This window comes from Tribolium castaneum, chromosome 7, assembly GCF_031307605.1.
Source record: "Tribolium castaneum strain GA2 chromosome 7, icTriCast1.1, whole genome shotgun sequence".
Classification (NCBI taxonomy): domain Eukaryota; kingdom Metazoa; phylum Arthropoda; class Insecta; order Coleoptera; family Tenebrionidae; genus Tribolium; species Tribolium castaneum.
The window spans coordinates 4,994,839-5,008,013 of NC_087400.1; the positions used below are offsets into that span (position 1 = coordinate 4,994,839).

Below are 13,175 nucleotides of genomic sequence, written 5' to 3' on the forward strand. Positions count from 1 at the left end.
GCCTCTTTCGCACTCTTAAACATGTTTCTTAGCTATTTTTTTGAAGTTTTTGGTAAAATTTTATTAAAAACAGAAAATATACTATATTAAGTGAGGCAAAAGTAAGCATTATTTGCGAAATTTTTTCAAAAATAAAACCAAAATTTAGGATTTTGTTCAAAATTAGAATTGTTTTTGCTTATTTATACTTAAATAAAGCTAGGTATTTGTATTTTTATAAATTGGAAATTGCTTTTTGTACTCATAGCTCTTAGATAGCTATTTCGTTCTTCATGCAGCACTCGCTGCGCTCGTGCAGCAAACAAAGTGCTCTTGTAGGAAATTGCACTTTTCAAACTCGTTAGGTAAATAACTATTTTATAACTACAGTTATAAATTGAAATTTTGAAAATGAGAATTTTTTTGGTATATTTTTTTTAATTGTAGCTCAGAATGTATCACACGTAGTTCAGAAAACACGAATGTGTATAATTGTATGTACAAGTGATTCTCGAAATCTGAAATTAGTTGTAATTTTTTTTAAATGTAATCGAAATTATTTGGAATTATTTGGAAGCATTTACGATTATCAAAAATATTTTTTTCAATTTATGGAATTCCGGAATATCCTACTAATTTTTTTTGGAAATACTAATTTTTTTTTAGAATAATCCGAAATTCTAACAGGAATTAATGGCTTACAGGAATTTCTCGTCCAATTTCGATGAATTTTTTTTTCAATTACCTGCTTTAATATTTTTGAGGAATTTTGTGGAATTGAAATTATAGAGGGCATAATATTTTACAAAGTTAGGAGGTTATAGTGGTCATATTTTTTTACAAGTCAATCTTTAGAAAATTTTTAGAAAAATGGATTTTGAATATAAAAAGAATTGCATGAAGAAATTATTTAGAATTCTTGAAATTATTGAAAAATTACTAGAATTATTTGTAAATTACTGAAATTTTATCGTTTATGAAAGTTAATCGTTTTTTTTAAATATTTTAATTCATTTTTGGAATGATCCGAAATTAAAAATACCTTAGAACTATTAATTAATTTGGACCTAAGATTGTTTCTTTTCTCTTTGTTTTGTTCAATAGGGCTTCATATTATCTACTTGTGTACAGAAAAGGCAAAATATAAAAAGCTTTCAAATGGTATATTCAGTGTTGAGTGGAAAAAGTTCCCTGTAAATTGCATTAGAATTTTACAGTTCCATGCAAAATTGGATAATAACAAAGTTGCCCTAGAACACCGTACCTAATGGAAAGACTGGATGGGATTATGTGAAAAAGCCAGCAAAATGGAGAACAGTTCTTGCGAATAATGAAATTGGGACAATTTACAAACGTTCGATAATGACATTGAAATGATTCAAAGACTGGTATTCATTTCAACTATCAATTATTTTTAATTAGTTCGTCATTTTTTCCAATTTGTGACAGCTAGTTGCATTCACTCTTTGTGAACAATTTGCCTCTCCCATCCATATTCCGATATTATCGGAAAAATATCTCCCAATACGCAGTCAGCAGTCAATCTCCAAACCATGTAACATTTAACGATCTCCTAATCGCAACATTTACAATAGAACTGAGTCATTAGTCTGCTGCTCGAGTTATTAATAGAGGTTAATCCAGTTAATAAAGCTGCCCTGTTTTATAAACCATCAGGTGAATAAAAATTCGCATTTCCTTCAACCCAATAATGCGAATCCAGCCAAGCTTGTCCTTGTGTCGACGCAACAATTTTTCATTACTGAATTCAATTGTACAGCTTCCTATTGTGATTGTTTATATCAGCTGCAATTGGCGACCGGGGCCTTGTGCGCAAATCAATAAAATTAATATTTTTCATAAGGCCTGAGCGAAGGTACATTAATTTAGCATATGAGTCCAGTTCCGCTTCCATAACCGATCCCACTTTAATTGGAAATGTGTATTTGAACAGCGTACAGTAAAATTTGTACAACTGATGACAGTTAATTATTCACTTTTGATTTGACGAGCTCGAAATAAAATCACGAGGAATAATTATGGGGTCGACGCTCTTACCCTAATTAAAATCTGTGAATAAAAAAAATATTTTTTAGAAAAGAAGCATTTACTTCAAAGATGCACAAAAAGTAAAAAAGAAAAAGAAAAATCCTAATTTGTAAGCAAAAATATTCTTCTCATAGAAAACCATTATTTTTACTTTTTAGTGCATCTTTAAAATAAAAACTTTTTTCTAAAAAAACATTTTATTTATTGAATTTTAATTTAACTCTTTTAGGGTATATTTAATATAGGATTGCATTGTCACGCAGATTACGTAAGTATGCAAAATTTCAGTTCATTGGAACAACGGGAACCTTTTCAAATTTGGCTCCAAAAATGTGACACAGACAGACAGACAACAAAGCAAGTTAAATAAAAGCTTTTAAAATTATTTCCTAAAAAATGCTAGAAATGGGATATTATCATCGATCTGGTATTTAGCTCGTTTTTTAAACGTTATGGCTGCTTAAAGTTCTGCAAACTTAACTTTAAAAATTTTGAGTTTGTTATTTTTTTTTCAGAAAATTGAAAACATCAGTGGAAAGATCTAAGCTTCTGCTCTTAAATGAGCTAAAAATTATTTCTACATTTTAAAAAATGGCATATTAATCGATTTTTGAATTAAAAGGTGCAAGTTCAAAAAAAAAATTAAACAAAAAAAGCTCGAAATAAAATCACGAGGGCTAAGTCACGGGGTCGACGCTCTTACCCTAATTAAAATCTGTGAATAAAAAAATATTTTTTAGAAAAAAAGCTTTTACTTAAAAGATGCAGAAAAAGTAAAAAAGAAAAAGAAAAATCCTAATTTGTAAGCAAAAATATTCTTCTCATAGAAAACCATTATTTTTACTTTTTAGTGCATCTTTTAAATAAAAACTTTTTTCTAAAAAAACATTTTATTTATTGCTATTTAATTTTTACTTATTCTAATTTAACCCTTTTAGGGGGTATTTAACCACATAGGATTACATTGTCACGCAGATTACGTAAGTATGCAAAATTTCAGTTCATTGGGACAACGGGAATCCTTTCAAATTTGGCTCCAAAAATGTGACACAGACAGACAGACAACAAAGCAAGTTAAATAAAAGCTTTTAAAATTATTTCTTAAAAAATGCTAGAAATGGGATATTATCATCGATCTGGTATTTAGCTCGTTTTTTAAACGTTATGGCTGCTTAAAGTTCTGCAAACTTAACTAAAAAAATTTTGAGTTTGTTATTCTTTTTCAGAAATTTGAAAACACCAATGAAAAGATCTAGGCTTCTGCTCTTAAATGAGCTGAAAATTATTTCTAAATTTTTAAAATTGGCAGTTATCGATTTTTGAATTAAAAGATGCAAGTTCAAAAAAAATAAAAAAGCTCGAAATAAAATCACGAGGATTAAGCCACGGGGTCGACGCTCTTACCCTAATTAAAATCTGTGAATAAAAAAATATTTTTTAGAAAAAAAGCTTTTACTTAAAAGATGCACAAAAAGTAAAAAAGAAAAAGAAAAATTCTAATTTGTAAGCAAAAATATTCTTTTCATAGAAAACCATTATTTTTACTTTTCAGTGCATTTTTTGGATAAAAATTTTTTTCTAAAATAGTAATTTTTGTATTAAGTGCGCGAAATGAGTGTTTTTTTAATGGCGCCTGAGAATGTTATTTTAGTCGAGACCGCCAGGTCGAGACCTAAAAGACATTCGAAGGCGCCATTAAAACATGAATTTCGCCACGAAATACAAACAACGTTTTTTCTACAGCCTCCAGATGAAGAAAAAAGTAACAGAAATTAGTTGGAACAAAATGGTCTGATAAATCGAGTTGCTTGCATGGTTACGATGATAAATAAAAGTGATAGTTGCGAAAAATTTGTCACAATAGGTATTTTTGTTGAAGAAGTGTGATGGATTTTAGCAGCGAAAACGAAATAGATGCAATTGCAAGCGCGGCAGTGTCGAATCTTTTGCCTGCTAAATCAAGACCGCAGTACGAAAAAACGTATCTTCAGTTTCGGCAGTGGTGTTCTATGAAAAAGATTGATCAAGTAACGGAAAATGTTTTGTTGGCGTATTTGGAAGAAAAGTCTACCACCTTAAAGCCACCAACACTCTGGGCCCTTTATGCGATGTTGAAAGCCACCTTAAACGTTAAAGAGAATATCGATACACGTAAGTTTCCGAAGTTAGTGCCCTACCTGAAAAACGGGGGCACGTTTTCGTCATGCACATTTAATTTTCATATGTCAAAGTAAATATCTATTATTATTGTTTTGTAATATTGTTCTGTATAATTATAAAACCTTTAAAACTACCTCTCATTATCGATCCGTCTCTTCATTTCGGTTGCTGTTGATGTCTTTTCGTGTTACTAAAATTGTAACAGAAATAAGTTGGAACAAAATGATCTGAAAAATCGAGTTGCCTGCACAGTTAAAAAATATTATTTTTTCACTGTGAAACCGTGAAAAAATAATATTTTTTCACAGTGAAAAAACGTCAAACTTCGCGCATAGGTAACCATGCATAAATGTCACGATTTTTTGACGGCTGTAGAAAAAAACATTTTATTTGTTGCTTTTTAGTCTTTACTTATTCTAATTTAACCCCTTTAGGGGGTATTTAACCACATAGGATTGCATTGTCACTCAGATTACGTAAGTATGCAAAATTCCAGTTCATCGGAACAACGGGAACCCTTTCAAATTTGGCTCCAAAAATGTGACACAGGTAGACAGACAACAAAGCAAGTTAAATAAAAGCTTTTAAAATAATTTCTTAAAAAATGCTAGAAATGGTATATTATCATCGATCTGGTATTTAGCTCGTTTTTTAAACGTTATGGCTGCTTAAAGTTCTGCAAACTTAACTTTAAAAATTTGAAGTTTGTTATTCTTTTTCAGAAATTTGAAAACACCAATGGAAAGATCAAGGCTTCTGCTCTTAAATGAGCTGAAAATTATTTCGAAAATTTAAAAAAATGGCATAGTTATCGATTTTTGAATTAAAAGGTGCAAGTAAAAAAAAATTAATAAAAAAAGCCCCGAAATAAAATCACGAGGATTAAGTCACGGGGTCGACGCTCTTACCCTAATTAAAATCTGTGAATAAAAAAATATTTTTTAGAAAAAAAGCTTTTACTTAAGAGATGCACAAAAAGTAAAATAGAAAAAGAAAAATTTTAATTTGTAAGCAAAAATATTCTTCTCTCATAGAAAACCATTATTTTTACTTTTTAGTGCATCTTTTAAATAAAAACTTTTTTCTAAAAAACATTTTATTTATTGTTTTTTAGTCTTTACTTATTCTAATTTAACCCCTCTAGGGGGTATTTAACCACATGGGATTGCATTGTCACTCAGATTACGTAAGTATGCAAAATTTCAGTTCATCGGAACAACGGGAACCCTTTCAAATTTGGCTCCAAAAATGTGACACAGACAGACAGACAACAAAGCAAGTTAAATAAAAGCTTTTAAAATTATTTCTTAAAAAATGCTAGAAATGGTATATTATCATCGATCTGGTATTTAGCTCTTATTTTAAACGTTATGGCTGCTTAAAGTTCTGCAAACTTAACTTTAAAAATTTGAAGTTTGTTATTATTTTTCAAAAATTTGAAAACACCAATGGAAAGATCTAGGCTTCTGCTCTTAAATGAGCTGAAAATTATTTCTAAATTTTTAAAATTGGCAGTTATCGATTTTTGAATTAAAAGATGCAAGTTCAAAAAAAATAAAAAAGCTCGAAATAAAATCACGAGGATTAAGCCACGGGGTCGACGCTCTTACCCTAATTAAAATCTGTGAATAAAAAAATATTTTTTAGAAAAAAAGCTTTTACTTAAAAGATGCACAAAAAGTAAAAAAGAAAAAGAAAAATTCTAATTTGTAAGCAAAAATATTCTTTTCATAGAAAACCATTATTTTTACTTTTCAGTGCATTTTTTGGATAAAAATTTTTTTCTAAAATAGTAATTTTTGTATTAAGTGCGCGAAATGAGTGTTTTTTTAATGGCGCCTGAGAATGTTATTTTAGTCGAGACCGCCAGGTCGAGACCTAAAAGACATTCGAAGGCGCCATTAAAACATGAATTTCGCCACGAAATACAAACAACGTTTTTTCTACAGCCTCCAGATGAAGAAAAAAGTAACAGAAATTAGTTGGAACAAAATGGTCTGATAAATCGAGTTGCTTGCATGGTTACGATGATAAATAAAAGTGATAGTTGCGAAAAATTTGTCACAATAGGTATTTTTGTTGAAGAAGTGTGATGGATTTTAGCAGCGAAAACGAAATAGATGCAATTGCAAGCGCGGCAGTGTCGAATCTTTTGCCTGCTAAATCAAGACCGCAGTACGAAAAAACGTATCTTCAGTTTCGGCAGTGGTGTTCTATGAAAAAGATTGATCAAGTAACGGAAAATGTTTTGTTGGCGTATTTGGAAGAAAAGTCTACCACCTTAAAGCCACCAACACTCTGGGCCCTTTATGCGATGTTGAAAGCCACCTTAAACGTTAAAGAGAATATCGATACACGTAAGTTTCCGAAGTTAGTGCCCTACCTGAAAAGCAAAAGCGTAGGTTACAGAAGCAAGAAGTCGCAAATTTTAGACAAAGAAGACATTAGCAAGTTTATTAATGAAGCAGATGACAAGATATATTTACTGATGAAGGTAAACTTATCATATTAGTGTAATACAAATCAAAACAACTCGTTTTATTTATAGACTGTGCTAATTTTGGGTATATCGGGAGCCCTTCGACGTGAAGAATTAGTTAAAATGAAGCTAACTGACATAGAAGATAAACAGTCTGTCTTAATTGTGAAGGTGCCTGATACAAAAACCCACTGCGAACGAATATTTACTGTTTCAAATTTAGAAAATATAGAAATTGTCAGAAAATATAGAGCTTTGCGGCCTCCACGGGCGACTAGTGACCGTTTATTTTTAAAGTATACCAACGGAAAATGTGTGAATCAAAATGTTGGAATTAACAAAATCGGAGAGATACCAAGTTTGATTGCAAAGTGGCTTAACAAAGACGAACCTAAAAAATATACTGGTCACTGCTTCAGAAGAAGCTCTGCCACTCTTTTGGCGAATGCTGGAGGTGATCTAATTTCAATTAAACGTCATGGGGGCTGGAGAAGCAGCACAGTGGCAGAAAGTTACATCGAGGACTCTTTGAATAATAAAATTGAAATTGCCAATAAAATTCAACCTTCTTCCTCCACAGAAGAAAACAAAATCACTCAACCTTCTACATCGGCTTCTTTTAATGGCGAAAATAACTTTCATTTACAAGCGTCTTCACTCAGGCCTCTGGGGATAAACGGGGGCACGTTTTCGTCATGCACATTTAATTTTCATATGTCAAAGTAAATATCTATTATTATTGTTTTGTAATATTGTTCTGTATAATTATAAAACCTTTAAAACTACCTCTCATTATCGATCCGTCTCTTCATTTCGGTTGCTGTTGATGTCTTTTCGTGTTACTAAAATTGTAACAGAAATAAGTTGGAACAAAATGATCTGAAAAATCGAGTTGCCTGCACAGTTAAAAAATATTATTTTTTCACTGTGAAACCGTGAAAAAATAATATTTTTTCACAGTGAAAAAACGTCAAACTTCGCGCATAGGTAACCATGCATAAATGTCACGATTTTTTGACGGCTGTAGAAAAAAACATTTTATTTGTTGCTTTTTAGTCTTTACTTATTCTAATTTAACCCCTTTAGGGGGTATTTAACCACATAGGATTGCATTGTCACTCAGATTACGTAAGTATGCAAAATTCCAGTTCATCGGAACAACGGGAACCCTTTCAAATTTGGCTCCAAAAATGTGACACAGGTAGACAGACAACAAAGCAAGTTAAATAAAAGCTTTTAAAATAATTTCTTAAAAAATGCTAGAAATGGTATATTATCATCGATCTGGTATTTAGCTCGTTTTTTAAACGTTATGGCTGCTTAAAGTTCTGCAAACTTAACTTTAAAAATTTGAAGTTTGTTATTCTTTTTCAGAAATTTGAAAACACCAATGGAAAGATCAAGGCTTCTGCTCTTAAATGAGCTGAAAATTATTTCGAAAATTTAAAAAAATGGCATAGTTATCGATTTTTGAATTAAAAGGTGCAAGTAAAAAAAAATTAATAAAAAAAGCCCCGAAATAAAATCACGAGGATTAAGTCACGGGGTCGACGCTCTTACCCTAATTAAAATCTGTGAATAAAAAAATATTTTTTAGAAAAAAAGCTTTTACTTAAGAGATGCACAAAAAGTAAAATAGAAAAAGAAAAATTTTAATTTGTAAGCAAAAATATTCTTCTCTCATAGAAAACCATTATTTTTACTTTTTAGTGCATCTTTTAAATAAAAACTTTTTTCTAAAAAACATTTTATTTATTGTTTTTTAGTCTTTACTTATTCTAATTTAACCCCTCTAGGGGGTATTTAACCACATGGGATTGCATTGTCACTCAGATTACGTAAGTATGCAAAATTTCAGTTCATCGGAACAACGGGAACCCTTTCAAATTTGGCTCCAAAAATGTGACACAGACAGACAGACAACAAAGCAAGTTAAATAAAAGCTTTTAAAATTATTTCTTAAAAAATGCTAGAAATGGTATATTATCATCGATCTGGTATTTAGCTCTTATTTTAAACGTTATGGCTGCTTAAAGTTCTGCAAACTTAACTTTAAAAATTTGAAGTTTGTTATTATTTTTCAAAAATTTGAAAACACCAATGGAAAGATCTAGGCTTCTGCTCTTAAATGAGCTGAAAATTATTTTTAAATTTTTAAAAATGGCAAAGTTATCGATTTTTGAATTAAAAAATGCAAGTTCAAAAAAAAAAAAAATAAAGCTCGAAATAAAATCACGAGGATTAAGTCACGGGGTCGACGCTCTTACCCTAATTAAAATCTGGGAATAAAAAAATATTTTTTAGAAAAAAATCTTTTACTTAAAAGATGCACAAAAAGTAAAAAAGAAAAAGAAAAATCTTAATTTGTAATCAAAAATATTTTTCTCATAGAAAACCATTATTTTTACTTTTTAGTGCATCTTTTAAATAAAAACTTAAAAAAAAAACATTTTATTTATTGCTTTTTAGTCTTTACTTATTCTAATTTAACCACAAAGGATTGCATTGTCACGCAGATTACGTAAGTATGCAAAATTTCAGTTCATTGGGAGCACGGGAACCCTTTCAAATTTGGCTTCAAAAATGTGACACAGACAGACAGACAACAAAGCAAGTTAAATAAAAGCTATTAAAATTATTTCTTAAAAAATGCTAGAAATGGGATATTATCATCGATCTGGTATTTAGCTCGTTTTTTAAACGAGCGTAATTGTTGGGGTGAATACAATGGAGGGATGTGGGTTACCAAAGCGGAAATCCATTCTTTCCGAAAAATGTCGATATTGTCGTCCAATTTAGATTTTTGCCGAGTATACGGGTTGGAGATTTTTAAAACCAAACCAGTGTTGTGTTAATAGATTTTTCTGCAAAAGCTGGCGTAAAAGGCTTAAGTAAAAAGCAACATTTCAGCGTAAAGCCTGAAGCTGATTAGTTAATTAAATGTGATCGGTGATGGAAACATGAAGTGGGAACTTTTTAAAGTTTTTATTATCACACACAACCAACAATACTCTATCAGTCACCAGTGGGTCGGTTTATTAAAGTTGTAATAAAATACAACTTCATAACTTTGCTACTTCAAAAATACCAGCACAAGTTTGATGTTATTACGAACTTTGTTAATTAATACGAAGAGTTTCTAGTACCGCAAAATAAACTCAGTGAATAGAAGGTGAATAAACTTTGGATTATTTTTTTCGTTTCTTGAACACGAATCCGTACTGATAACAAATCTCATTCAAGTAGTTATAAAGTTTAAAATTAACGAAGTTATCGTTTGCAGTTGCGGGGATGTTAAAATCATACATGTAATTTGAATCTACACAAGCGAGAAACTTTTTATATTCTATTGTCATGTCCCGGTTACAATAAACTTCCACCTAACAGCCACCTATTTTTATAAAACTTCTAGGAAGCAAACAATTCAATTTTCCCTAACGAGATACTGCAACATTTCAGTAAACAATTTTTTCAACTTTGCAAGAACGGGTATTTACGTGAACGTCCCGTGTTGAAATTTTTATTTTTGCGAAAGTAGTAATCACAATAATTAATTAATTAAACTGACTAAATTCCTAGAGTATGTACCTAGACTAAGGAGAAATACGAAGTGTATTTTTGGTTGCCATCTAATAACTACATTCTTGAAATAAATATTGTTATTATTATTACATTTCAACCTCCATGGTAATTAAACAAAATTGTTGATACAATTTTTAATTTGTGGAAAATTCAAAACCAATGTTTATTTTCCTCAAATATAAACAAACTTTATTTTATTATGCGCTGGTAAGCCGATTTTATAAAAGCCATTTTTTAGCTGTATTATTGTGTGATTAAATTTTTCTAAAATAATAACTACATTTTTTAAAACACATATTTTATTTAGCTTGCTGGACAAATAACATAACTAATTGAAAAACTCCTGGCTGCTGGAAATAATAAAATGAAAAAGTAAATTCGCTACTTTTATGTAATTTTAACAATTTCACTGCATCATTTTACAAAATTCTTTCATATATTCTGAATTTTTCTGATTATGGTCTCAATTAAAAAAAATAAAATAAAAAGGTTACAACTAAAATTAGTGAAATTAATAGAAAATTTTTCTTTAGATATTGTTTAAAAAAATTACATCTAACGATCTGATATACAGGTGTTCCGTCTAAGTCCCACGTTAAAAGTATGGAAAGTTATAATAAAGATCTTTATCTGAAAGTTAATCCGTTGATTTCTGCGCAATGAAAATACTTTCAAGATGGCAGCACTTCCGGTTATACCGGAAGTCGCTACCAACTTTCTTATCTTAAATGGAAAACTATGTTTTTCACTTCGTTTTTGGATTAGTTGAGTTATTTTAAGGCCGTTTTTATCAGCTGTCCCTATACCTAAGTTTAACAGTTTTTGAGGTATTTAGGATTTTTTGAAAATTTTTGGATTTGCACCGGTTACTTCAAAAAAATCGGTAATTCGCTGAGTTTAGAGATTTTCAAAATCATATTTGGAGAATTAAAGAAGAAGGCCTGTATCTGCTCTTCAGTTTGTTTAAAATTTAAAATGCAGTTAACAAACCCATAAATTTTAAGGTTAAGTTTGGACAATTTTAAGTACCCATAACTTATTTTTTTCAAGTGGAATGTCTAAATTTTTATTTGAATACATGGAGGAGAATTTTTTTCTGCTTCGATCAGTATTAATATTCACTATACCTATCTGTAATAATTTTCAAGTTATGTTGTTTTTTTTTGTCAATGTAAGAAATTTTTTACTAACCACAGTTATTTTTCCATAGTTTGTCATAGTAATATTTTTTATTAAACTTAGACGATAAACTCTGTTCAAAAATATGTTATCCTTCTCCAAAAAACAAAAGAGATTCATTGAATGTTGGTTTAAAAAACTTTAATTTCTCACATTTTTTCATTCGTTTCCATAGCAAAGTATAAAAAAACCTATAACTAGTGAATTTTTCAATCCCAACAAAAAGTTATTGTAACTTGAAAACTATTAAACATAATTATAGGAAATGCTAATACAGATCGATGCAGAATTTAATTCTCTACCACTTAGTGAAATAAAACGTTTGGCATTTCATTTGAAAAAAATGAGTTATAGCTACTTAAAGTTCTGCAAAATTAACTTTAAAAATTTGGAGTTTGTTATCCTTTTTCAGAAATTTTAAACCACCAAAGGAAAGATCTAGGCTTTCTCCTTTAAATGAGCTGAAAATTATTTCTAATTTTTTAAAAATGGCATAGTTATCGATTTTTGAACTGGAAGGTGCAAGTCCAAAAAAATTAAAAACCCAAAATATTTCGTAAACGGCTAAATTTTGGTATAGGGAAGATTAATAAAAGCTATCTTAAAATAACTCTAGTAATTCTAAAACGCATTAAAAAATATAGCTTTTTAGTTAAAATAAGGAAGTTTATAGCGACTTCCGGTATAACCGGAAGTGCTGCCATCTTGAAACTATTTTCATGGAGCAGGACTTAATTATCTCGTAAACTATCAACTTTTAGGAAAAAAATTAATAAGTAGAAAAGGCGTAAAATGAGACGGTGAATGATATTCAGTAATAAAATACAAAGGGTGCTAGTTGAAAAAATCAAGTTACGGTCCTTCAAAGTTTACCAAAATGAATGTGTCACAGCATGGTAATACTACAATGCAAATGTATGATCTTGTCACCAAAAAATACCTTAGACATTTGTTTACCTACGGACAAAGTCCCAACTTGATATCCCAAAAATCAAGGCTACTGCGATTTTTTAATAATGTGCCTGCAGACGCACTAAATTGTAGAAAAAATTAAATAACTTCTGAACGGTTCAAGAAAATTGCAAAAACTAAACTGATTTATAAAGCTTAAAAAGTGCACATTTAAATATGTATAAATATACAAAGCGTGCCACTTAAAAAAATTATTCTAAAGGCTGCACTGTAAAAATGGAACACCCTGTATGGGGCAAAATAATTTTGAAACGTGCACTTTGACTTTCCATTTGCAGTGCCATTTGATTTATTTCGATATCTTCGACAGTGTAGGTGCTGTCAAGCACGCCCATATCACTGATACACCCTGTATATAACACCTAATGAAAAGAGTTGATTTTAAAGGGGATATCAAGTTTTGGGTCGTACTGTTCGCAAAAATCAAAAAAGTTTTTTAAATAATCTTAGATGAAAGTTTACATTTCATAGCCGCCTACTTTATTAAAGTTTTCCAACTAACTTTAAATAATAAATAATAAAAACGAAGCGTAGTTAAAATATAAGACCAAATAAAATGATTTCTCTTGTGTTTGCAATCAATAAACTCTTCTCCTTCAAATTCCTCCCTTGAGCCTGATCTCCCACCCTCTGACTTGAACTAACTCCACATTACATCCTTCACACACTTTTCACAAGTCGAAAGTTAGTCAGAATCATCGATTCCTAATCCTGGCCCCCATTCTGCGCAAGTACAACAAGCCAGTGATACCGCATTATCTCATAATTATTACAA

General features: G+C 30.2%; 1 protein-coding gene across 4 annotated transcripts; it reads left to right on the forward strand.

Moving 5' to 3' along the window:
- Positions 1-2,572: 2,572 nt before the first annotated feature.
- LOC135266649 (uncharacterized) lies at positions 2,573-7,452 on the forward strand. 4 transcript variants are annotated; one of them, XR_010334758.1, is made up of 4 exons: positions 2,573-4,179; positions 4,911-6,545; positions 6,598-6,682; positions 6,737-7,452. XR_010334758.1 is itself a non-coding variant. In XM_064357731.1 (4 exons), exons 2-4 carry the CDS (start codon positions 6,281-6,283, stop codon positions 7,391-7,393), a joined length of 1,014 nt encoding a protein of 337 aa, XP_064213801.1. In that variant the 5' UTR covers positions 2,605-4,179; positions 4,911-6,280; the 3' UTR covers positions 7,394-7,452. The 4 variants fall into 4 exon arrangements, 2 of the variants coding, with proteins under 2 accessions (XP_064213801.1, XP_064213800.1); XM_064357731.1 differs by having other exon boundaries at positions 2,605-4,179; positions 6,591-6,682; XR_010334757.1 differs by having other exon boundaries at positions 6,598-7,452.
- Positions 7,453-13,175: the final 5,723 nt, after the last annotated feature.